The sequence below is a fragment of the Monodon monoceros genome, unplaced genomic scaffold (genome assembly GCF_005190385.1).
Source record: "Monodon monoceros isolate NGI ecotype Baffin Bay Population unplaced genomic scaffold, NGI_Narwhal_1 Super_Scaffold_7, whole genome shotgun sequence".
Taxonomy (NCBI): Eukaryota; Metazoa; Chordata; class Mammalia; order Artiodactyla; family Monodontidae; genus Monodon; species Monodon monoceros.
The window spans coordinates 43,112,499-43,140,292 of record NW_021703784.1 but is presented as its reverse complement, the minus strand read 5'-3'; the positions used below and the strand labels follow the sequence as shown (position 1 = coordinate 43,140,292).

At 38.0% G+C, this 27,794-nt stretch overlaps 1 protein-coding gene and 1 long non-coding RNA gene across 5 annotated transcripts in view; one reads left to right on the top strand and one right to left on the bottom strand.

Annotated features, from left to right (window-relative positions):
• GRM5 (glutamate metabotropic receptor 5) overlaps positions 1 to 27,794 on the bottom strand; it is a 555,198-nt gene that overhangs the window by 89,080 nt on the left and 438,324 nt on the right. For both annotated transcript variants that reach the window (XM_029207228.1, XM_029207229.1), the window contains exon 5: positions 6,992 to 7,238. In XM_029207228.1, the coding sequence (XP_029063061.1) occupies positions 6,992 to 7,238 (247 nt within the window). The remainder of the gene's footprint in view (positions 1 to 6,991; positions 7,239 to 27,794) is intronic.
• LOC114886584 overlaps positions 1 to 27,794 on the top strand; it is a 259,298-nt gene that overhangs the window by 84,880 nt on the left and 146,624 nt on the right. The window lies entirely within an intron of this gene.

Genomic DNA, 27,794 nt, shown 5'->3' with positions numbered 1-27,794 from the left:
TAAACTAATTCAGAAAATCGATAGCTTCTAAAGCACCTCGTGCAATGTAAAAATGCTGGAAGATACTAGAACCTCGTGAATTCTCAGACTTTATATGGGGATAGAGATGTAAAGAGGGAAAGTTAATGTGATTATTTATAAGATTTTACACACACACACACACACACACACACACACACATTTCCAGAGAAGCTTTCTGAAATAATTTTCCAATCTGAGGACACTGGATGAGCAATACCACCGCTGTCAGTTCCTGTAGACATATCTGTAGGTATGTCTTAGGTGTACAGTGTCTTCACATAGTACCCTGTGCTTTTATTTTCCAGGACTTTTAGGACTGGTAGACAGGTTCTTCTAAATGCTTCCTTCAACCTCCATGCTTAGCATATTGAGCTATCTGAAAATTGATAACGTATGGAAAACTTTCTAGCTTTTGGGTTCAAGTGACCAGATTACCAATGTTCAGTACAGAAATGCTAAGAACAAAGCTGACATCAATCTGTTTGGACCTACGTTGAAAATGATACTATTGTGTTTTCACTCCCAATCACATTTTTTACTGTAGTGTTTTTTTCAGAATGTTAACTTATTCTTAAGTTTGGTTAGCTGTTCAGTGTTATCCTACAGTGTTTTATTTGCAGTCAGTAACAATTTTGAGTAACTGTCTAAATTCCACCTCTAAAAGTACCAATCTGTAGGATACAGAGCTGAGTCTTACACATTTCCACTCTGTCACAGTTATGCAGTGGCTACTAAGCATGCAGTGAGTTGAGATATTCGAACACAGAGCACTGAGGCAAAAAGAACTCATACATTATGGCATTGGCTACTTCGAATTGGCTACATGGGCCTCTAAGGCTTCAAAAGGTGACTGACTGCCTGTGAGCAAATGACCTTTGAACGTTCTAGGCTGGGAGAAAGAAAGAAATGTTAGTGTCAGGAAGATTTTTTTTCTTTGCCGCTACTGATTTGAAGAGATATGAAGAGAGTTTCATTGCTCACCCCCAAATGAGCCATCAACCCATTTCTATCAGTTGTTAACTTAACTTTGACGAGGTCTAGTCCAAACTGTCAATTGTACAGATAATGGACCTGAAACTTGGTGAGGTAATGAGTGATACCAGGTTGGAGAGAATGCAAGTCTATACTCACTCTTAATACTTCAAGTCTGCTGTTGGTTCTTTTCCGTTAGACTACTCCAAATAAACTCAATAGAGCTAAAAGATCAACTTCCATTGCTTAACTGTTGTAGAAATCTGTTTTATATTGGAGAAATGGTAAAAAGTCAAGGGATCCAATTTTTGAAAAATAAACATGATAACTCTATAGAATGGAAAATGTCATATTTGACAGGGAAGTGATTTTTAGAAAAGTTAAACCTTAATTTTGGCTCAAACCAATCAACCTACTTTAAATTTATTACAGATACTGAATCCTCCCTTTGGAATTAGCCCTTAGATTTGTGGTAATTATTTCTTATTTACCAGACAACCACAGAGATATTATCACTAGTGGTTGTAGCTGTGAAAATACAACATGGTTGTAAAAATCTTTGGTAGCAGTACATAAAAAAAAGAAATAGTTAAGAATAATTCTCTGTAAAAGAAGACCCCTCTTCCCTTCTCTTGTCAATTAATATGAATTCTTTTGGTTTTCAGAGATAGGATATAGATTTTATTCTTCATCAAAAGTGAGAGTGTTTGAAAAATACTCTTACTTAAATTTTAGATAAGAATTAAAGTACATAATGGCTTTCTGCCATTGTAACCCATTGTTTAATTCTCTCTCATTCTCACTCTTACTGTCTCGCCCTCTCTCACTGGGCCCCCTGGTTTCTCCATCTCTGCTCCTGAACCTTCTGTCTCATCATTGAGTGTGGGTTTGTGTAATCTGTCTTCTTTAATACTTCTTCCTTCTTTCCCCTTTCTCTCTGGTTCCCCACGTCTGTCTCTTCCTTAACTGGCCACAGTTTAGAGTTGAAATACACTAAAAATTTGTCCGAATGAATTTCCTAAAGTGTTCAAAAAAAAAAAACCAAACAAAGAAACAGATAAAATGTATTGCAACCAAAAAGAAAAAAGTTCAGTTAAAAGCACAAAATAATGATTAGCGATGTTGAGCATTCTTTCATGTGTTTGTTGGCTATCTGTATATCTTCTTTGGAGAAATGTCTATTTAGGTGACCACCTAGAGGGGTGGGATAGAGAGGGTGGGAGGGAGACGCAAGAGGGAGGAGATATGGGGATGTATGTATATGTATAGCTGATTCACTTTGTTATACAGCAGAAACTAACACACCATTGTAAAGCAATTATACTCCAGTAAAGATGTTTAAAAAAAAAAAAGCACAAAATAGAAACTAGAGGAAGGCAGGCTTCAGTTGAACAGAAATAAAGAACCTTCTAAGTGGTTATAACTCTGAAAATTAGAGCAGCCTTCTTCAGAAGATAGTGAGGTTCTCTTTACCCAAGGGGCTGAAGCAAGGTTGTTGTCAGGGAAACTGAAACATCATTTGGGGGAAGGGACTATGGAGAGTACTAGATTTATATGACCCTTAAGGTCCTCTCAGTCTACAGTTCTGAGGCTAAGGTGCTTTTTTAAGTCCTTCTGTGGACAGAGCCACATATTAAGAATCTGTGTGCAAACCAGGTCAGTATCTGCAAATTTCTAGTGTTCCAGCCTTATTTTCTACTTGTCATATCTGTTTTTGTCCATCTTTTCTTCTTTTCCTGCCTTATTTTGTATTAACCAATTTTTTTTAAGCATTCTTCTCTTGGTTTTTTAGTTATTTCTCTTGTATTAAAATTTTAACTGCCCAAGGGATTTAATAGGCATTCTTAATTTAACTTATTCTACTTAAAGTAATGTTGTGTCACTTAATGTAAAATATAAGAAACTTGTCCCTGTACACGTTTATACCCCATTCCTTTATGCCACATTGTCAAATGTTTTACATCCCCATACTTATAAACCCCACAATATAATGTTAACATTTTTGCCTTAAATAGTCAGTTGTACTTAGGCTGACGTTGACTCTCCATGTTTCCTCTGCCCATTTATGGTCAGTCCTAGGCAACAGCTAGGCTTGTTAAACCTTAGTCGTCAGTGGACTCTCTGTATATCTATTGGGGGTCAGAAAACTTTTGCTATAAAGGGACAGACAGTAAATATTTTAGGCCTCTGTTGAAACTACTCAACACTGTTAGTGTAGCATGAAATAGCTACAGATAGTCTCTAAATAAATGAGAGAGACTGTGTTCCAGTAAAACCTTATTTACCAAAACAGATAGCAGACCCGATTTGGCCTGTAGACCATAGCTTGCCAACCTGTGGTCTGTCCCCTTGATGGCAAACAGTAAAGGTCCATATTTCTTATCTATAATTCCTGAAATCCTCAGAGCTCCGAAAACCGTAAGTTTTTTCATAACTCACTTGGCAGCAAAACATGACCCATTCTCAACTTATCTAGTGACAGAACTTGATCCACACTGTCACGAGACTATTTATACTTTATTTATCACACTTCCTATGAATATTCACATGTTTTGCTGTAGAAATATTAATGTGTTGTTTAAAAAGTGTGCTCCACGGTATGCAGGAGGAATTCTATGACTTCTGTAAAATCAAAAATTCAGAATTGCAGCTCTATTTACAATAGCCAGGACACAGAAGCCACCTAAGTGTCCATCGACAGATGAATGGATAAAGAAGATGTGGCACATACATACAATGGAATATTACTCAGCCATAAAAAGAAACGAAATTGAGTTATTTGTAGTGAGGTGGGTGGACCTAGAGTCTGTCATACAGAGTGAAGTAAGTCAGAAAGAGAAAAACAAATACCGTATGCTAACACATATATATGCAATCTAAAAAAAAAAAAAGGTTCTGAAGAACCTAGGGGCAGGACAGGAATAAAGATGCAGACGTAGAGAATGGACTTTAGGACACGGGGAGGGGGAAGGGTAAGCTGGGACGAAGTGAGAGAGTGGCATGGACATATATACACTACCAAATGTAAAATAGATAGCTAGTGGGAAGCAGCCACATAGCACAGGGAGATCAGCTTGGTGCTTTGTGACCACCTAGAGGGGTGGGATAGGGAGGGTGGGAGGGAGACGCAAGAGGAAGGGGGTATCGATATATATGTATGCATATAGCTGATTCACGTTGTTATAAAGCAGAAACTAACACACCATTGTAAAGCAATTATACTCCAATAAAGATGTTAAAAAACAAAAAGCTCATTACAGTAAAAAAAAAAAAAAATTCAGAATTCTGTAATACACTTGACCCAAGGGTTTCGTTAAAGATGTATGTACTGATAGTAGTCTGATTATGTGAGGCTTAAAAACAGTGATTAAATTTGACTCTCTGACTATCCATAGGTATGTGTGCCAGAGTGAGTTGTCACCTCTCCCAGCTTCCTCTCTTTAGGATCTTCCTCTTGTGACTCTGGCATTTTAGGGGAACCCCTAATCACCCTAGTCTCCTCTGGTTCATTGCCCAGGTTGGAATGATCCAGCTGAGCTGCAACTTCTACTCCAGAGAAGTAACAACATAGTGCCTACAAATACATTTCTAGGAGAATAGTGCTGTTTTGATTTTGATACTGTAATTGGCAGGCTGTTGTACGGGGTCAGGAATTGAAGCCCACAAGATTGAGTTAGAATCTTGACTCTTTCATGTATTAGACTGTCTTTGGGCATGTCATTTAATCTTTGTAATCCTCAGTTGTGAGCCTTCGGCCAGAAAAGAACACGATAATATTACTTACCTCATAGGATTAAAATATAGAGGATTTAGCTAAGTACTTGGCTAAGAACACACATGGTAAAAGTTATAATTATTTTGTAACTATAACTGGATTAATTGGAAAAACAGAAAAGTTGCAAAGCACCTTCTCCTGAGTTTGGCTTATGCCCTCAGAGGCAGATTCTGATCATTTATTAGTGGGTTAATGTAATACCCAACCTTAGTTATGCATGAAAAGTCTCTAAACAACTATGAGTTTCCAGAAATTGTTTGCAGAATTTTATGGATATTGTCCTTGAGGGAATATCTATAAATTTCATTTAACTTAAGGAGATTCATGTTCCCCCAATGGTTAAGAACCAATGTCCTAAATGTACCCCATTCCAGCATATTTGGAGGATTGTGAATGAGATAGTGATGTTCTGATCTATTAAGGTTTCCCTTAATAGAGGAATAGAGCTGAGCCATTTCTTCACTGTCTGGTTTGTGGAACTGGCTTGGGTACATGACATGAAAACTGTTTGAACCGATGGAACTGCAGTCAACAAAGTCTGTGAACAAATCCCAAGGTGATGTCAGTGATCTAGGGGTGCACACAGGAAGAAAAAATCCATGTGAAGATATCAGAGCCTAGGCTTTGACCTGAGCCTAAAGACTGAGCTCATTCATTGACCTGCCCTAAGAAGCCTTACAGCAAATGTGAAGTGCCCTATGGCCCTGGGAAAATGCTTGCATTCCTGCCCCCACTCCCATGAATGTACTGAATAGCCAAAAAGTAGAAAACAATATTTGAAACATCTTATCTTGACAAACAGCTTGCTTGGAGCAATACTCTTCAACTCTCTAAAACAGAGAAAATATCCGGCTTTCCTCTTGGCTGCATGACTTGGAACTGCTGTCACTTAAAAAGTTTGGCTCGTGAGACAGCAACAGCTGCATCAGGGACAAACTCCAGTTCACATCAGGAATATGGAAACAAGCTAGACCAAGGTGGCTGGTACAATGTGTGGGCACATGGTATGTGAGTCATGGGAGGGACTCATGGGACCTTCTCTTGGCAGGATCAGCTGCAAAAAGAGTGTAAACACACCCTCTCCAAGCTCACCTGTCAAGCAAAAGCTGTTGCTGGAAAAATACCAGGGATTTTACAGCAGGCGACCAAAGGACCCTGATTGTCCTAATGCAGGGCGGATTAAAGACCCAGCCCTGCTACAAGTCAGAATATCATTTCAATGACATTATCCCTCATGGATTAAAAGTCTCATGTGAAGAGTCACTTAAGAATTTAGAGTCTGGACTTTGGCGTTGAACACATCACAGCTGCTGCCAAAGATGCAGTGACTTCCTCAGTCAAGATCCTTCCTCTCCAAAGCATCTGTCTCCTTGGCCATCAAATGGGGACCAGGGAAGCGCCTGCCTCAAGGATTTGTTGTGAGGATGATATGAGTTAATACTTTTAGACTAGCTGGAATAGGGTCTATCACATAAGCAGTGTCAGACAAACATTAGCTCTTATTATTCGAAAGGACTGTGATAGGAAACACGTGCCGATAAACACACAAAGAAGGCAAAAAAAAAAAAAAGAATTTAGAGTCTGAGATCGATGTGAATACTGGTAAGTTCTAGGTACTTAATGACTTCTCTGGAGGCTGACCTATAATTATGAGTAAGTTCATATTTCTCAGGTTCCTCTCTATAAATAATGAAAGGTAAAATTTCAGAGAGAAAGGCAATTTAGTTCTCAAGAAGGGAGAAAGTGTTCCAGCTGGAGGATACTAAAATAAAATGACTTGTAACTTACTGTAGGTACAGCAAACAATATAATAACACCTCAGCCCTATTTCTGGATTACCAGAAATGGAATTGTTCCTGTTTCAGAATAGTTCTGTGGCCTAAGAAGAGATCAGAATACATGGAATAACATAGCAAACATGTACAGGGAAACCATAGAGCCAGCTTTTAATTATCTATGATAATGTGAGGCTCCTGCCTCTAAGTTTGAGTCTCTGAAATGTGGTGATGATTCCAACAGCATGTTTTAGACATCCGCATTAATATTTTTTCCTGGCCACAGGAAATGGGGCTTCCCCTCTCTGTCTTTACTCACTTTGTGATATCAGAACTAGCCAGACATGTCCAGGAAGCCTAGATAACCACAAAGGAGAGAAACAGGCTCCTGAGGATCAAGAGATAGCTCGACCAGGCTCTATTGTCTAGAGGTGAATTGTAACAATACCTTCCTGGAGAGTCTCCATTCTCATCAAATAGGATCATGTCTCCAGAAACCCCAGTAAAATTGGTTTTCATCAGGGAGTCCAAAAGTTTCCGTCCATCGATTGGCTTCATGGCATCACAGAGGCCCGCATATCCTGGACAGAGGGACATCTGCATGTTGTGGAGCCCATAGGCCATGGAATAGATCGCATTGATCACAAATCCCATTTTGGAGTCTTGAACATGATGTGTTCTCAGAGTCAGAGAACCTGTTGGAAAACAAATTAGGGATTAACTTTGAAATTTATTTCTACTATAGCTATCTCTATGGATTCTGAATAATTTGAGAGTGCACTGGAACAATTGATCAGAGTTAAAACCAGAGGAAATACTAAGGACAGATGCCAAAATAGTATGCCTAATAATTGTCGTCTATACCCAGTTTTTTTCCCCAAGACCTAAAAGACAGAGCTGAATCCTCACCAGTACCAAGATTCACTTCCTCTATTACCACACTCTAGGGATAAATGCAGGATAGCACTCCATTTCTGTACCACAAGATTTATCTTAAGGACAGATTAATCTCCCACGTATTCAGCTGTGATAATATACCTCCTTGGTTTAGATATCCTCCAAAAATCTCTAGTTTCCAAAAAAAAAATAAAAAACTCCAGTTTCCAAATTATTAAGTCTTAGTTGAGCAAAGTAGATCCCCTACCATCTTGCCTCAACTTATCTATTGGGATTTATCACCCATCATTTCCTACCTCAAAGCATATGTGCCCTATAAACGGACCTATTTGGAAATTCTGAAATATAATATTTAAGCCCTATTAATTCATTCATTAATTAAATAAAATTTATTGGAGTCTGAGTATACATAAAGCTCTGTGTATGATGATCTAGGGAAAGTACAAAGGTGAACTGGACATGGATTCTGCACTTAAGAGGAAACATGTTCAGTAATAGAGAGAAATTATGTAGCTACATTAAAGGTAGAAGGTGATAAATCTGTAATAGATGTGGAGTTAAAATCTATAGAGGCCCAAAGAGGGAGTGATCCCTTTCAGTGGAGGCCCAGAGAGGAAGCCATCTCTTCCAGTGAAGGGCTCTTGGGAATGTTTCATTAAAGAACTAACATTTGGTATGAGTTACTGATTAAACAAATATGGAATGAGTGCCTGTTAGTTCTGACTGCTCAGAACTTGCTGGAAGTGTGGGATATAATGTAGAATAAGATAGACATGATTATTGTTCTTGTTTACTTAGAGTCTAGAGGGCAGAAGGGCATTTAAGCAGGCTAGGTGCTAGGGCAGGACTGAATAGGGAGGGGCACTAGGCCAAGAAACTCACTGAAGCTGAGCATTTTGGTTGAGTATCAGCTGGATGAAGAGTGGAGGAAAGCATGTTTGAAGGTTCATAGATGAGGTAGAGCAAACTATGTTTAGGAAACTTTAAGAAGGTTGGAATGTTTGCAACATGGGGTAGGAGGCAGGAGAATGGGTAGAACTGAAGTAGTAGAGGAAGGCAGGATTGCATTGGCCAGATTAAGATCACTGTACTTTATCATAAGCACTGGGATCCTTTGTAGTGCTTAAAATAGGAAGGAACACGATCAGATTTCTGTTTTAGAAAGATCAATCTGGGTACACTGGAGAAAGATTTAAAGGGCTATAGGAGTAGAATTATGAAGACCCATCAAGTGGTAATGCAATGATCCCAGCGATAGGTGAAAATGGCTTTGCTGAGGGTAGAGGCCAAGATTATGGACAGAAGTGTTTAGGAGGTGGAATCTACTACCAGGCCTGGTGATTGAGGAATGGAGAGGACTGAAACATACAGGAAGAGCATGCGTATAAGGTAAAGGTAACAGCTGAGCTAAGGAAAGAGCATGCCATTTGGGGAGAAGTTTTTTAAAGAGAGAGAAATAGGAACTCTCCAAAGATGACATGATTTTTATGACTTTCAAACTGTAGAGGCATAGAGGCTCCTGGGGAAACCAGCATAAGTATAACATGGGAAATTTTGTTTCCATCTCAGGACTAGACACTGGCCCTAGGCCACTTTCCAACCAAATCTTACAATTTCCTTTTCTACACAGACTCTATTCACACTTCCACATTTCACCTCATACCACTAGAAACTCCATTCTTCCAGGTGTTAAGTCAAATACTTGGGAGTCACTTTTGACTTTTTTCTTTCCTTCATTCCCTGTTTACTCTTATTTGGTCTGTCTTCAGAATATCCAGAATTAAACTTTCACACAAATCTACTTCTACTAGGTTTAAGATATATCATCTGTCTGGATTACAGTGATAGTCTTTTAACTGGACTCTTTCTTTCTGCCTTAAACTATCCTCCACCCACTCCAGCCAATTTTTAATTCAATAGCCATAAAAATTCTCTTAAGAAAAGAGTTAGATTATGATACTCCTCTGCTCAAACTTTCTGGTGGCTCCGTTGTTACTGAAAGTAAAACCCAAATTCCCTGCCGTGTAGTTAAGGGATACACAAAATTAAAAGATGTAAAATGTGACATCAGAAACATAAAATGGTGGGGGGGTAGTGGTAGTAAAAGCATAAGGTTGTTAGAATGCATTCAAACTTATGAGATCATCAACTCAAAATAGTCATCTATAAATATAGGTTGTTATATATGAACCTCATGGTAACCACAAACCAAAAACCTATAATAGATACACACCAAAAAAGAGAAAGGAATCCAAACATAACACTAACAACAGTCATCAAATTATAAGACGAGAGAAAAAAAGTAAAAAGGAACAAAAAAGAACTACAAAACAACTCCAAGACAAAGAATAAAAAGGCAATAAGTGAATACCTGTCAATTACTTTAAATGTAAATGGACTAAATGCTCCAGTCAAAAGACATAGAGTGACTGAATGGATAGAAATACAAGACCTATCTATACACTGCCTATAAGAGACTCACTTTAGATCTAAAGACACACATGGAGTGAAAGTGAGGAGATGGAAAAAGGTATTCCATGCAAATGAAAACAAAAAGAAAGCTGGGGTAGCAATACTTATATCAGACAAAATAGACTTTAAAACAAAGTCTGTAAAAAGAGACAAAGAAGGACATTACCTAATGATAAAGGGATCAATCCAAGAGGAAGATACAACAATTGTAAATATATATGCTCACAAAATAGGAGGACCTAAATATATGAAGCAAGTACTAACAAACATAAAAGGAGAAATTGACAGTAATACAATAAATAGTAGAAGAGGGCTTTAACACTTAGATCAATGGACAGATCATCCAGACAGAAAATCTATAAGGAATTACTGGCCTTAGATGACATATTAGACCAGACAGACTTAATAGATAGATATATATGGAATATTCCACCCAAAAGCAACGGAATATGCATTCTTTTCAAGTGCACATAGAACATTCTCCAGGATAGAACACAGGCTAGGCCATAAAACAAGCCATAATAAATTTAATATTTATTAAATAAATAAATAAAATTCTGACTATATCAGTATGAGACTAGAAATTGACTACAAGAAAAAAACTACAAAAAATACAAACACTTGGAGACTAAAGATTATGATACTAAACAACCAATGGGTCACTGAAGAAGTCAAAAAAATACCTGGAAATAAGTGAAAATGTTGACACAATGATCCAAAATCTAAGGAACACAGCGAAAGCAGTTCTAAGAAGAAAGTTTATAGTGATACGGGCCTACCACAGGAAATTGGAAAAATATCAAATAAACAACCTAACCTCACACCTAAAGGAACTAGAAAATAAAAAGAACAAATGAAACCCAAAATTAGTAGAAGATATTGAAGATCAGAATGAAAATAAGTTAAATAGAGACTAAAAAAAAATAAGAAAGATCAATGAAACTAAGAGCTGGTTTTTGAAAAAAATAAACAAAATTGGTAAACCTTTAGCCAGACTTATCAAGAACAAAAGAGAAATGGCCCAAATAAATAAAATAAAATATGAATGAGTAGAAGTTATGACTGACACCACAGAAATACAAAGGACCATAAGAGATTACTATGAACAATTATATGGCAATAAAACGGACAAACTAGAAGAAATGGATAAATTCCTAGAAACATACAGCCTCCCAAGACCAAATCAGGACTAAGTAGAAAATATGAACAGATCAATTACTAGTAATGAAATTAAGTCAGTTGTTAAAAAAAAAACAACCTCCCAACAAACAAAAGTCCAGGATCAGATGACTTCACAGGTGAATTCTACAAAACATTTAAAGGAGAGTTAACACCTATTCTTCTCAGAGTATTCCAAAAAATTTAAGAAGAAGGAACACTTCTGAACTCATTCTACGAGGGCAGCATCACCCTGATACCAAAAATAAAGACATCACACACAAAAAATTGCAGACCAATATCACTCATGAACATAGATGCAAAAATCCTCAACAGAACGTTAGTAAGTTGAATTCAGTAGTACATTAAAGGGATCATACACCATGATCCAGTGGGGTTTATCCTACAGATGCAAAGATGGTTCAGTATTCACAAAGCAATGAATGTGCTACACCACATTAACAAATTGAAGAATAAAAGTCATATGATTGTCTCCATAGATGCAGAAAAAGCTTTTGACAAAAGACAACGTCCATTAAACCCTCCACAAAGTGGTGTAGAGGGAATGTATCTCAACATAATAAAGGCCACATATGACAAACCCATAGCCAACATCATACTCAACAGTGAAAAGCTGAAAGCATTTCTTCTAAGATCAGGAAAAGGACAAGGATGCCCACTCTTGCCACTTTAATTCAACATCAAGTTGCAAATCCTAGCCACAGCAATCAGATAAGAAAAAGAAATAAAAGGAATCCAAACTGGAAAGGGAAAAGTAAAACTTTCACTGTTTGCAGATGACATAATACTATACATAGAAAACCCCAAAGACTCCACCAAAAAAAAAAATCTATTAGAAGTATTCAATGAATTCATTAAAGTTGTAGGATACAAAATTAGTATTCAGAAATCTGTTGCATTTGTATATATTAGCAACAAATTATCAGAAAAAGAAATTAAGAAAACAAGCCCATTTAAAATCACATCATAAAGAATAAAATACTAGGAAGAAATCTAACCAAAGTGGTAAAAGATTTGTACTCAGAAAACTATAAGACATTGATGAAAGAAACTGAAGATGACACAAACCAAAGGAAAGATATACCCTCCTCAGGGATTGGAAGAATTAATATTGTTAAAATGACCATACTACTGAAGGAAATCTACAAATTCAATGTAATCTCTATCAAAATGCCAATGGTATTTTTCACAAAACTAGAACAAATAATCCTAAAATTTGTATGGAACCACAAAAGATCCTGAATAGCTAAGGCAATCTTGAGAAAGAAGAACAAAGCTGGAGGTATCACACTCTCTGATTTCAAATGTTCTAGGAACCTACAGTAATCAAAAACCTACAGTAATCAAACCTACAGTAATCAAACCTACAGTAATCAAAACAGTATGCTATTGGCACAAAAACAGACACATGGATCAATGAAACAGAAAAGAGAGCTCAGAAATAAACCTACACTTACATGGAAAATCTATGACAAAGGAGGCAGGAATATACAATGGAGAAAGATACTCTCTTCAATAAATGGTGTTGAGAAAACTGGGCAGCTACTTGCAAAAATTGAAACTGGATCACTTTCATATACAATATGCAAACATAAACTCAAAATGGATTAAAGACTTAAATGTAAGACCTGAAAATATAAAACCCCTAGAAGAAAACATAGGCAGTATGCTCTTTGACATCAGTCTTAGCAATGTTTATTGGATCTGTCACCTCAGGCAAGGGAAACAAAAGCGAAAATAAATAAATGGGACTACATCAAACTAAAAAGCTTTTGCACAGAAAAGGAAAACAGTAACAAAATGAAAAAATGAATGGGAGAAGATACTTTCAAGCAATATATCTGATGAGTTGTTACTATCCAAAATATATAAAGAACTGATACAACTTAACGTCAAGAAAACAAACAGTGAAATTTAAAAGTCAGTGGAGGACCTCAATGGACTTTTTCCCAAAGAATACAGATAGAGTGTCAACAGACACATGAAAAAATAATCAACATCACTAATCATCAGGGAGATGCAAATCAAAACCACGAGATACCACCTCACACCTGTCAGAATGGCTAGTATCAAATAACAAGTGGTGGCAAGGATGTAGAGAAAAGGGAACTCTTGTGCATTGTTGGCAGGCTTGTAAATTGGTGCAGTCACTGTGGAAAACAGTATGGAGGGTCTTCAAAAAAGTAAAAATAGAACTATCATACATTCAGCAATTTCACTTCTGGGTACTTACCCAAAGAAAACAAAAACACTAACTTGAAAAGATATATGCACCCCAGTGTTCATTACAGCATTATTTATAATAGCCAAGACATGGAGGCAGCCTAAATGTCCATCAGTAGATAAATGGATAAAGAGGATGTGGTATATATACACAGTGGAATATTACTGAATCATAAAAAAAAGAAATCTTACTATTTGCGACAACACGGACGGATGTAGAGGGTATCCTGCTAAGTGAAATAAGTTAGAAAGACAAATGCCATATGATCTCACTTATATGTAGAATCTAAAAACAAACAAACAAATGAACAAAACAAAACAAAATACATACAGAGAACAAATGGGTGGTTGCCAGAGGGAAGGGTAGAGGTGGGGGCATTGGGCAAAATAGGTAGAGGGGATTAAGAGGTACAGACCTCCAGTTATATAAGATAAATAAGCCACGAGGATATAATATACAGTATAAGGGATATGGCCAGTAATATTGTAATAACTTTGTATAGGGATAGATGTTACTAAACTTATTGTGGTGATCATTTCCTGATGTACCTAAATGTTGAATCACTAGGTAGTACACCCGAAACTAACATAATATTGTATTCAGCTGTATTTTAATAAAAATGGATCGTTAAATAAATAAATAAAGAAATAATTCCTCTCTAGCTACACCGACCCCCTCCCTGATCCTCAAGCATTCCAGGCATGCTCCTGCCTCTGGGCCCTTGTACTTGCTGTTCCTTCTACCTGGAATATCTGCCTCAGAGATGTGTAGAGCTATTCCCTCCCCAGTTCAGGTCCTTCCTCTAATATCATCCTCTCTGTGAGATTTCTCTGATATCCTCTCTAAATCTCATCTCCATTCCACTCCCCCAACGCACTCCCTATTTCCTTTCCCGACATTTTTTCCTTACCAGTTCCTAGAACAATGCCTGGCACATAGTAGGTCCTCAACAAATATTTGTTGAATGAATTAAAGAACTGTCCCCTCTAATTTAGACTATCCCTTCTGTTTTCTTTTCCTCCCTAACCCTGCTAACACTAATCCTATCCATGTTTCAGGGCCCCAGGAGCACTTCCTTCATGAAGTCCACCATGGTTGCAGATACTAAAATTAAGCTTTCTCTTCCAAACTCTCTATCACTTTCTCTATACAAGCATACCTTGTTTTATTGCTCTTTGTGAATATCGTGTTTTTCACACATTGTAAGTCTTTCACAACCCTGTGTTGAGCAAGTCTGTAGACACCAGTTTCCCAATAGCATTCGCTCACTTCATGTCTCTGTGTCACATTTGGTAATCCTAATTTCACACTTTTTTCATTATTATTATATTTGGTATGGCGATCTGTGATCAGTCTTCTTTGCTGCTACTACTGTGACTCACTGAAAGATCAGATGATGGTTACCATGTTTTAGCAATACAGAATTTTTAAATTATGGTATGTACACCTTTTTTAAGACATAATGCTATTGTACACTTAATAGACTACAGTATTGTGTATAAACATAACTTTTATATGCACTGGGAAACCTAAAAGTTTGTGTGGCTTGCTTTATTGCAGTATTTGCTTTATTGTGTTTGTCTGGAACCGAATTTGCAGTATCTCATAGGTATGCCTGTACCTCTGTCAGGTACCCTACACACTCTATTATAGAAATGTGGGCATACTTAGGGGAAGGAGAATTTGAAACATCCAGTTCCCAAGTCAGTCCATCTCTACCTTCCTCCATGGAACTCCCTAAATGGAGGCAGAGTTACTCTACCTGACTGATTCTATTTCCAGAAAACTCACTGGGCAGCAGTAGCCTTTGAGGCCATGCTTAGCGGTTTGACCTTGAGCCTAAGCCAGGTACTGCAACTCAGCCTCCCAACCAACTATCAAGGTTCAGCAGTAGGTGCTTTCGTGGCTATTAAAAGATAGTAGGTAGTTTGATTCTCATTCTTTTGTTTTTCCTCTAATGAGCAGAAGAGAGAGATCTAGGTTTAAATTCCTGCTTGATGTCTTCCTAGCTTTGTGACTTGGACAAGTTACTTAAATCTCTAAAATTCCAGTTTAATCACCTTTAAATGGTGACCTTTATCTTGCAAAGGGGATGTGAGAATGAAATGTTATAGAAAAGCCATCCATACCTTGCACAGAGCCTGGCACAAGGTAGATGCTTCATAAATAGTAACTGAACCAAAATGTAAATCATAATAACCTTTAGCCACTGTGTTTTGTGGTTAAGACTTTGGAGAAGGAAAGCAAGCCAAAGGTCTCTCCTCATGTGAAGCCCAGGAGAGCTCTCTGGCCATCATCTTTCAGGCTCCCTTCCTGATTTTTCTTTATGCCTTGTGGACAACAGACAGCAATTGGCACAAAGGCCAATTGAGCCTTACTCATTTGTAAATCAAATCACAGTGCTAGGGGCCTGGTTACTGTACTGCTTGTTGAATTGGATGGGGGCAAGTATGAAAATTTGCATTTGTATGACACTTTAAAAAATAACTTCTGCATATATCAGTTATGTGCATCAATACTCTATCCACACTGTAGAGATAAAGAAGTGGAGTTGTAGACAGGTCAAGTATGTTTTCCAAGGTCACAGAGATAATAAAAATCAGAAGTAGACAAGAATTTCTAACACCAAGATCAGTGTCCTTTTTGCTACTATATTGCTTTTCACTAGAAATATGCACTCCCTGAACAATATTACTGTATCACGTTTTAAAAATACTCTGATTAAGACAAAGTTAGGGAAAACAAACCAGTAACAAGATTAGATCTTTCCTGGAAAGTGCTGTGTTTTTGTTTCCTTAAATAATGCCCACTAGCTCTGCTTAAGACCTGGGCCCAGAAGCTGACCGAGAGCAAGAGCTTGAAAACCAAATGACACACGCGTTTGTGCACAACCTGCCGAGTCCTTTGGTGTTGTTTGGGCATCTGGGAACAATTGGCCTCTTTGGGCAGCATTAGGGTCTTGAGGAAGTTCCTGGTGACTATTTTCCCTTGTCACCCAAACATTCCAAATGATTGCAAATTCAAAAACAAAAAAAAGAAAAAAATCTGCCAGAAGAAAAGTGATGGAAGTTTAACCTTTGTAATTTCTCCTTAAGTCATTTTGATGCAGGTGTTTTTTTCCCCCTTCACTGATTTTATCTATCTATCTATCTATCTATCATCTATCTATTTTTATGAAGTATAGTTAATTTACAATATTATGTTAGTTTCAGGTGTGCAGCGTAGTGATTCAGTATTTTTGCATGTGTTTTTAAAGAAAGGTATCTTAATCTGTTTTAGCATTCAGGATGCAACAGGGGTCAATTCAGTGAAATTCAAGTTTGAATTCTGCTTACACCATTTCATCTACCTTTCAGTCTTTTTCCTCCATTAGAAGAAGCAGCTCATGGATGGGCTGTGAGCTTCAGGTAGCTAAGAGAGCTCTGTTAAAATGTGTGCTAACAAAATAAATACTTTACAAAACACTTAAATATCATAAAACTCAATGAGCTAGGAGCTATTTCCACTAACGATGAAGAAACTAAGGAAATCAAGATGACTGTCAGTAACTGACAAGCTTATCTTTTTGTGGATGTGGGGTCTGGTACCCACATTTGAAAGCAATTTATGCAATAGACTCGATATTTGTAGCTATGGGGGAGATACTGGCTGCTTAGGGAATTCTTGTGCCTCCTATCTCTTTAGACTTAGATCTCTGTCTGTCTCCACCCCCTCCCTAAATCACACATCTGAAGGGGGTGAATCTGCAAGATGCTGTCTTACTTTGTGTTAGAGGGTGCACGTCAACTACTAAGAGCAGCAGAGCAAAGAGGATAAGAGTACAGATTCTGGAACAAGGCAGCAGGTTAGAGTCACAGCTCTGCTACTTACCAGCTGTGTGACTTTGGCCAAGGTCGTTAGCCTCTCTGTGCCTGAAAAAATGGGTTTAATAATAGTAACTTACTAATAGATTTATACAAGGATTAAATGAGTTTATACTTATTAAGCATTTGATTAAATAAATTGATCTGTGTTACTTGGTCCCTGACCCAAGTTCTGTTACTAATGATCTGATTTGTTTCTTTCGGTTCAAAATATAAAGATCTGGAAGAAGTATGTTGCCGAGCAGAGACATTTAACTGCTGTGTTCTTTGAGGAATAAAAGAAAGGGTGAAACAGTGAGTAAGGGGAACAGAAGCAGGATGCGAGGTAAGACAACTAGACAGGGCTGTATGATACAGGGCTTTGGAGTGTTTTTATCAGAGAAGGATCATGTTTTCATTTAAAAAATTTTACATTGAGGATGGAAAATAGAATGAGAGTGGGAAAACCTAGGGAATAATGAAATAGGATGCTAAGAGCTGATGGTGGCTTAGTCCAGGGTAGGAGTCTAATTACATATAGAAAGCAGGGAGAATAGGATATGTTAGTGGATTGGATGTGAGGTGTTAAGGAAACAGAAGAATCAAGGATTAGTTCAAGTTTTCATTTTTATGCAACTAGATGGATTAGAATGACATTGAGTGTGAGAAATCGGTTGGTGTGGGTGTGGAATCAGAAGTGCTGTTTGACATGTTAAACGGGGAGATCAGTCAGCGTCCAAAGCAATTGACCAGGCAAGAGATATTGGTGGCCTAGATTAGGGTGATAGCAGTCGAGACGGTGAGAAGTGTTCAGATTCAGGACATGCTTGGAAAATAGAACTGACATGACCCGCTGACTGACTGGATGTGTCGCAGATATCAGACTTCTTTTTGAGCTCCTGATCACTCTTTCAAAATATGTAGAGATGCTAGACTAATTTTACTGGCTGTATAGTGTTCCCTTGTATGGATATATTTTTACTGGTTTCAGAATGTCTTACAATTTCTTGCTTGGGTTACTCCAACAGTCTCCTAACAGATCCGACTGCCTCCAATCTTGCCCTGCTCAAATCTTTGTATTTCCAGGGTAGATATACAGTGAGTGGTCTTTCTTAAGCACAATACTGATTTTGTTAGTCTTCTATTAAAACCATTCAATTGATAACCAAATTATACCCTAAATACCTTGTCCTGACCTTCAAGACCTTTTCCTATCTTGCTCTCTATTTGCCCCTCTGTTCTGATCCAGCTATTTGGAACTTCTGGCAGCCACGTAATAAACTCTTCTCTCCTGTATCTGGGCATGTGTGCATTTCCCGCCATACATCTGGAACATACTTTCTTTTAGATTTTCTACTTATTAATTTGTGTGTGTCTAGGACTCGCCTCCACTCAGAAGTCGTTCATGACCCTCCTCCAGTTCAGAATTAAGGTTTTGCTCTGTTCCCCTATAGCACTGGTGCTGATGTTTATCATATACTAAGCACCCTATAAAGAAATTGCCTGTTTACACATCTGTCCCTAATCTAGACTTAAGGCTCTGCTTTGTCCTCTCGTAGCACTGATGGCGACCCATGGCTGATTTCTAGTATAGTGTGGGCTCCCTGAGGACAAAGATTCTGTGCCATTCACGGAGGTAGCCCTTGTGCCTTCCACAGCATCTGACACATAATTGGCACTATTAATATATACTAAGAATATGAATGAGGCCTGATGCATGACAGGATGTCTCAAAGGGTGTCACCAAATACCAGGTCTGGTCTTCAGATTGTCAAATCAGTTTATTAGAGCAATCATTGCTTTGTAGAATGGCACTAAATAAAACCAAACAGCAATGCCAGTTTACAACAGAATCTGCCAGGTGGTCCATACAATCCCATTAAGCAATCCTCTATGCTTCCACCCTCTAATCAAACTTCATGTGAAAAATTCTGGTCTAATCAAGATGAAGTAAGCACTCTCCACCATGTTTCTCCCACGGAATGCAGTTGAAAACCCCAAGTGGAATGATTGGAGCAGCTTTCTGAGGATTCTGAAAAGTGGTACCAAGTGGACTGGGGAAGGAAACCAGAATTGAAAACACCACCGAGCCATGCATGAGATTCTTGGATCTTTTCCGCCAGAGTCTCCAGGCCTAGACTCGAAGGCAGCCCAAAACTTGGAACTGTGCACCAGACAGAAAGAGCTCTATGAGATGCTCTCCTTTCTGGTCTGAAGACTGGAAAGGGGCACCCTACAAGTCAGAGAGAGTGAGGGAAATTCCATTTTTGTTTTTTATTTGTTCGTTTTCTTATGCAAGCCCCCGGGTAGCCCTGCAGAGATGGTGTGGCAAAGACCATGGTGGCTGTGCAAGCACCTATATAATTCAGGGTGGAAACCCTTGTCTATGACCAAAGGAACTGTCCCAAAAGTATGGGGAAACTCCCTATTGCTTTTTTCCTCTTTCTAGCCTCCCCACACTTGGCTCCCATGGCAGTCTAGTTGGGGAATAGGATGTGTGAGGCAGAGGTAGAAACTAAAGCCTAGATTTTTGCCCAGGGGACCAAGAAGGGGATGGGAGAGGCTAGGAGCTGAAAAGTGTCAGGGAGACCATGGAGAGGGAGGAGCTCAAGAAAATGATCACACAAAATTGAGTATGAACTCCTGGGCTCCCCAGTGAGTTGTGAAGCCATGGATTTGACCCTACTTAGCACAGCAGAGTTTTGAGAAGTGAACTACAGGATAGAACACTGCCTAAGTCCAGGACTTACCACTCAGTGGGGGGCACACGTGCAGTAAACTCTGATAGAACCGCAGAGGCTTTGAGAACTGCACTGACAATGGAACCACAGCCCACAGAAGGCAGGTATGAACTTGTAGCCTAAAGCGAACCAGGCTGATTTCCCGTTTTTTAAGGATCAGTGTTCTCTGTAAGGTAGCATTATATTTGAAATATCTAGAATCATAAGAGGACACCTGGAGTAAAGGGACTGTCTTTGATTACTTGGGGGTGCTGTAAGAGCTCCACCACCTTTTACCGATCTTCTGTCTACATTTCCAATCTGTCTGCTCTCCTTTGGTTGACACAGCCTTTCTTTAGCTGTCTTAATAGAACTCAGAATTATATTCAGTTCCTTTGTTCTTGCTGCTTAGGCCCTAGAGAGAAATTCTGGCTCATTAGGTAATTTATTTGTTGACTCATTCAGAGATGAATTAAGTTACTGATTAAACAGACATTTACTGAGTCCTTACTGTATGTCAGACATTCTGCTGGATGTTGGTAATACCAACATGAGTAACATGGTATCTCTATCCTCAGAAACACTCAGCCTATAAACTTCTAACACTCAGCGATAGAAGTTTGTGATGGGCCCAAGGAGTTTCACCTTATTAGGCAAGTTTTGAAGTCCTGAGTGCACATATTGAAATGGATCATTTTATCCAGCCCTCTTTTCTCAGCTACTAAGTGGTAGGAAAGAGAGGACATGTTAATTCTTTGGCATGTTAATGCACAAAAGAACTAGACTTCATTTGGCAATTATTTACTGTGTTCAAGGATTATTTTTTAGCGTCTACTAAAGGCCAGGCCCACTGTAGGCATGAGGATTTGCGCCAGGCCAAACTTGCCAGCCGCTCTGAGGCTGGATCTGCCCCACAGCAGCCTGGAGAGAGGAAATGGAAGCAGGGAAGGATGGCTGTTCCCTCTTTGTTTCTTTCCTCAAAACTGGATTCCCTGATTTAGAACACTTAACATTCAATCCTAATTTTACTATTGTTTAATCAAATCAGAGGGCTCCAAAGGGATAAGCAGAAACTGGAATCCTTCAATATGTGATTACAATTTAATTTTACAGCACTCAAAACATGTTCTTTAATTCATCTGGGGAGCCGGAACTTTGAAGTAGCTGTTAAACAAAGGGAAATCAGACTGTCTTAATGCAGAATCAGAGAATGTCTGAGATACAAGGGACTTTAGAAAGCATCTAGTTCTAGAAGCTGCAGAAAGCAATCTCTTGGGCTGATTTTGGCCTTTAGTTATGTTTTGTTTGGCCTAAGTGCCATTTTATGGAAATTTCACATAAAAATCTAGCTTTTTAGGCTCTCTTGGAAAGATCAGAAGATATCACGGTACTGGCTTCAGACTCTCACATGGCAAATGCTGACCTACTTCTGTCTTTTACATCATTTCTTTGGCTCTGTACTCATTGGAGATTGGGACCTCATAATCTGGTCCAATAAACTCAATGGAGGAAAATAAGGCCAAGAGAGGGAAAAGTACTTCCCTGAAGTTGTACGTTTGGTTAGTGGCAGCCGGCCCCAGACCCTTTGTGTCCAAACTCTTGGACTAGTGCTGTTTTCATATGGGAGGCAAAGGAAACCATGATTTAACATTGTTTTCAGCAAATGAACTTATGACCATAGAGCAATGAAAGCAGCAACAATTTATTAAAAAAAAAAAATCCCAAGTTAGTTCTCTGTGTTAGCCCTTATACTAGATACTGAAATACTTTGGGATTGTCTTCATTACTTCCTTTCTACCCACCAGTAGGGGAAAGATAGTAAAGGGAAGGAGGATGTAAGGGAAGAGATTCAAGGGAAGGAGATTATAAATCTACAAGAGTCCATTGGATAACATATTGTAACATGGCAATGAAAAAAACTGCAGTGAAACAAATTCTCCCCACTCATTTATTTTTCAAATCTACTCATTCCTCATGCATCTGGCAGACGGATTCCATTTATGCTCAGTGGATAAGACAATAATTTGTTTCCTGCTGTGACAGAAGGGCAGAGCATCCCCCAAGCCAGAATTAATCTTCTGCCATTACATGGCTTATGCAGAAATGTGCTTATACCTCTGACACGTAATGCTTTCTGGCATGCATTAGAATTATCTATGTGCTTGTCTGTGCCCACCACAGAGTAAAAGCATCCTGAAGACTAAAACTGTCTTGTTTATACTGTATCCTCCACAGTTGCTAACACAGTGGCATCGAGTGAGCAATCCATTCCTTCATTTAACATTTGCTAAGCACCTCTTTTCTGCAAAAGCCTCTAAACATATCATGAGATTCAGGGATTAGTTCAGAATAGACCATCAGCTTCATGCAGATTGGGCCCACATTGATCTTGCATATATTGTATTTCCAGCACCCAGAACAGTGGTCAATATTGTCACTAATATATTGGTGGGTCATATGAATTATGGATGAATACGAATAGACTTACTGTATAGTGATCCAGACAGAGAAATGAATGTTATAATGAAGATGCCGTTGCAGGTAGCTTCTTGGGAGCATAGGTTAAGATTAGTAAAATAAAAAACTGGTTAGGTGACGTAGGGCTTGGACAGAGACTAGTGATGTCAGGCTGGAAGGAACAGCCTACAAAAGGATTAAAGAAACTGATGACATCACATAAATCATTCAGCCTTTTCCCCAACACTGTATGTGGGCTTTTCTGTGTTAGGAAGCATGACAACACTGGGAACCCAGAGCTGTAGCCATAAGCCTAGAGAGACACCAGTTTGTAATATCCGTAGCTACTCCAATTGAAACTGCGCCTGAAATACAGGCAGTTGACCCCGAAATGCTCATATTGAAATGCAAATGAAGGCAGCATCTGCAGAAAGAAGACGTGTCTTCAGGGAGTTACAGAAACTCAACAGAGATTGTACACTTCTATGTGCAGAACACCAAATTTTAAATTTAAATGATTCACCATGAACAGCCGGTTGGCAGCCCTCTGATGGATATGTTATTTCAGATAGCATATCTCCTTCATTCACATTACAGTATTTTGAGGAACTTCCATATGGTATGTAAATGAAGGAAGAATGCCACAGGGATATGAAGGCTGGTGGTAATGATATTATTAAAAAAGAGTATGTGGCAAAAAGCCATAGCATTCCACTCTCCTTACTATACTAAGACCAAACTCCTAGGCCAGACCTTTCTTATTTGGCTCTACCCATTGGTCCATCTTCACCACTATTCTTTTTCATTTTAATCGTGTTTCATAATATTTCCTGGAGACTTGGCTTTCCCTTCTCTATATGATGAGCTTCCTATCATATTTTAAAACATGGTTTAATGGTCACTTTACTGTGAAGCCTTGCTAGAGTTTCTCAGGTAGAATTTGATAATTCTTTTCCAGGGCTTCCTCATTTGGAAAATAAAGAAAACAATACCTTCTTGTAGAGTTGTGACAATTAGAGACAATACATGTAGAAGTCAAGACTCCATAACGGTACTACACAGGAAACTATTGCCGTTGCTGTATACCTAGTACAATTTAATACAAGAAGTCACTAGATTAGTCTAAGATATTTGTAAAATTAGCACTCCGTACCTTTGAAAATTTGAGAATTACTGTATGTTTTATTCACAAAATGTTCCAGAGTTTATGCTTCTGAAAATAAGTGATGCTAAAAATTTAAGTTCCATTAAAACTTTTACTTCTAATTAAAAATAACAAGCATGCTAAATGAAAACCCTATCTCATATAGTAAGCAGTATAATTGAAGTGAAGTAGAAAGTTGAAAAAAAGAATTACATTGCAGTGTATAAACCTGCAAATAATTCAGCTACAAAATGCAGAGTTTGCAAATTGTACACATGGAAGATTAATTATCATGTCTAATACAAGAGACTTGATTAGGGTAGAAGGATTTGTATAAAATGAGACATTGGATCATTTTTATCAAAAGGTATTTATGAAGCACCTTCTTCAGACTGTGCTAGTTACCGTGCCACTTGTACTAGCTTCTTTATTATAGATGTTACTTTAGAATCACAATAATATCACTTTCGACCATGACAATGATTATTTTCTATAAACCATTTTATTTTGAATTATTCAAAGGCAGTCATTAGAGGAGAAGAGATGGGAGAAGAAGGTATCCCACACATGCTAGATGCTATGTGCTTGACATTCATTACCTTATTTAACCCTCACAGCAAACATAAAAACTAAGCATTAATTTCTTCCTTTGTTTAGATGAGAAAATTTGGGCTCAGAGAGTTAAAATAAAATGCCCAGTAACAGAAAGCTAAAACTGAGTAAAGCAGGATTTCAAACTCAGTTTGATCTGGCTCTACAGACTGACCTTTCTGCACCAGCATCTCCCATTTTTGTAAACACAACAAGGTTACTTTTGTAAATGTCAGTTTCCTTCCCTTGAAAATGAGAGTAATCATCCTTACTAGCTTCTGAGGATAGCACTTGAGCAAATAAATGAGAAGTTATAGGTAAAAGATTCTGATTAATAGTAATGGGCAATATTTATTGAGAAATTACTGTTGTTCTAATTTAGCCATTACAAAAGCTCTGTAAGTAGCTACTACTTGGATATGTTAACATTAGTTAACTAGTCTCTCTCTTTTTTTTTTTTTTTTAAAGGAAACTGAGGTTCGCAGACATGAAACAATTTTTCTAAGGACTAATAGATTGAAAACACATCAAATTGTAAAGCACTGCTAGTATCTGGATTGAACATTTTTCAAACACTTTAGCACTGTATTGACATAGAGAATCATGGAGGGGTATAATATAAGAAACCATTCTTTGAATTATTAACTTTCTTATCTTCTAGACTCTAAACCCATGTCCCATGGGTTTGTTTTGCATTTACAGAACGCAGCACAATATAATTAAAAGAACATAGATTCAAATTTTAGCTCTTTATTTGTCAGTTATATGTCCTTGCCTGGGCAAGCCAGGAAATCTCTTTGAGCCTCAGTTTGCTCATCTGTAAAATAACAACAACAATAATAATATCTGAGGATCAAGAGAGAGCAAGTGAACGAAAGAGCAAGAGGAAACCTTGAACTGTTTTACAATTCTAATAAATTAGTGTTATTATTTTATAATCTACAGATCTGAGAACAAGTTATACCAGCTCTCCAAAGAAATCTCTGAGCTGGCTCATTCTGGCCTGATAACTATCTCCAGTGAAGGAATTCAGAACTGAGACTTTATTGTCCTTTGAAAAGAAATCCTGCTTCTTAAGTCTAATTATTGCTGGAGGTCAAGGTGGGACCTGTCCTTGGATATGTTAACTGCGGCCCATCCATCGATGTCTCTGCACAGTGTCTGAAATATTCTTCTCCGCTTAGTCTCCAGGATTGATCCATTTTTTTTTAAAAGCAGAGTGGAAAACCATGGAGTTAAAACATTAAAGGATTCACAAAGACATTTCAACTGTATACAATCTCTTATCTAAAAAAGCCATTTTCTAAAATATTATCATGTATTAGAAGTAATAAAGATAAGCAACTGCTTAAATACAGTTTACCTTACCATTATGAATATGCCTTGATTTCATTATAACCTGGACTTCAGTCCCTTTGGTTCATGGGATCGCCAAGTCAGCACAAGGCTCAGAGCTGCATGCTGGCGGGGAACTATGGAAGGGAGGGGACACCTGTCTCTTGACACCCGGTCTTTTAGTAAACATGTAAAATACATTCCTTTATTCATTCAACAGGTATTTACTGAGCACCAGCTATATATCAGAGCTGTTCTAGCCGAGTTTTCAGCAAGTATTTGTTAAGCACTTCGTGTATTTAATGATCTATAAAATTGCCCAGTGGCAGCAGGGAAGTCAATTCCATGTGTGTGCACATGGTTTCGCTTATTTGGAGTTACACAGCCTAAAGTTTGAGACTGCTTTGCTACTTAGTAGGTGTGTAATCTTGGGCAAGTGATTTAACCTCACTAAGTATTTTTTCTTCCATTTTCAATAAAAGGACACTAAGCTGTCTCATAAGATTGTTGGGAGCATAAAATGAGATAGAACCTAGCAAATTTAATAAGCAAATAACTGCTTATTAAATGCTAATTATGATAATGATGATGGTAATGAGACCACTTATATCATTTCCTGTTATTGAATTAAGCTATAGTAATCTTCACTATTTGGCTGCCTAGAATCCAAATCCCTTCCTAATATTGATGAACTCCTCACTGTACTTAGATTCTAGAAGGCTGTATATTCCTTTCATTAGGGAAATTAAAGTAGCCTTATCTCCTGTATTTTCTGTGCCCTGGTTGCCAGGTAATAGGAATGTGACCCAGGCTCAGTGAATTGGAAGCTCCTTCCCAGGAATCTGGAGAAAGTGAAGTAAATCAAAGGATGGCCAGTATTTATTTACAATGAAGTGAGCGGAGTGGGTCCAAGTGCAGTTATACTCTGGCCAAATTGCTAAAAGCTGAGCTTCTTGTTTCATGGCCCTTGGGAGCTGGTCCAAGTTTCCAGACTTAGTCCTCCAGCTACCAGTAGATCCTGGGAGGCCACAATATTCTTCCAAGTATAGTATTTATTTATAATTATATTTATTTATTTTACTTAAGAGAGCCAAGCTAACATTGGTTTCCAGTGATTACAACCCAGATCCTGACATGAGTCAAATCCCTGTTTGGAAAAGCAACCTGTTATCAGCTGGGCAGCTACTTACTAATTATTTGAATTCCAATTCTACTGTTAATTTTTATGATAATTACTGGTTTAACTTTATCCAGTATTCTGTGGGTTTATATGGGTGCCTACAGTCCAACAGAGGCAAATTATTTAATTTTATATTGAAGTAGAACCATGGACCAAAAGATTTCCAGAGCTGAATTATTTGACAAAGAGAATGCAGACATCAAATTTAATTCACAATTCCTCACCAGGATAGCAGATGCCTTGCACTGTGGATTTCACAATGGAGAACGTTCTCCAGTTACCTGTGACCATTTGAACCAGCTAATTCAGTTTAGAGAAAGAATCACCAGATGAATTTTCTTCTCTCTCATCACTAATTGAGGTTTAATTAAATACTGCCTTAGAGCATAAAAGGAAACCCTGGTCCATGCCTACTTCTTTACCTTATCCAAAGAAACTGAGAGACATGGAAGGAAGGAAAAATAACAACAGAGAAAGTGCAATTGGAAACTGAAAATTTCAGGCATCAAGGGAACTCCTAGGAAAGAAAATTTGCCATGTGCTTCTGAGATGGTCAGTTCAAACACCAATTTTGTTGTCCAAATCTCCCACATGGTGTCCAATTACAGCTAGTTATCCAGGGTTTAAAAAACATTCCCCCCCCCCTTGAAGCAATTTACTATATGTTAGTTAAAATGTCCTAACCATAAAGCACCCTTGAATATTGTTTTTATATTTTGAGAATTTCCCAGATATAACATATGCCAATTCAAGCAGAATGTGGAAAACATTTTAACATTTGTGGAAGCAAGAGTTTGCACATGGTTTATAAATGCACAAACCTCTTGTGTTTCTCTCTACTGTGCCCTGTAGAGGTTTGTGACTTAGAATTGTTTGAGTTGCATTTTTCATACAGTGTGAATTTTGGCTGAATTCTTTTTTAGAATCACATTCTTTTATTTATTCTGAAGTGCTGAGATTCTTAGCTCTACGAAATTGCTAGAGAAAAATATTGTGCAGAAGAAAAATGCTAATAATGATATGGTTTATTGAATTTTACTGAACGCTGGAGACTATGTGCTATGGACTGAATTGTGTCCCCTCAGAATTCACATGTTGAAGTCCCAGCTGCCAGTGTATTGATATTTAGGATAGGGCCTTTGGGGCATATTTGGGATGGGGCCTATGAGATGCGAGGGTGGGACCCTCATCATGGGATTAGAGTCCTTAT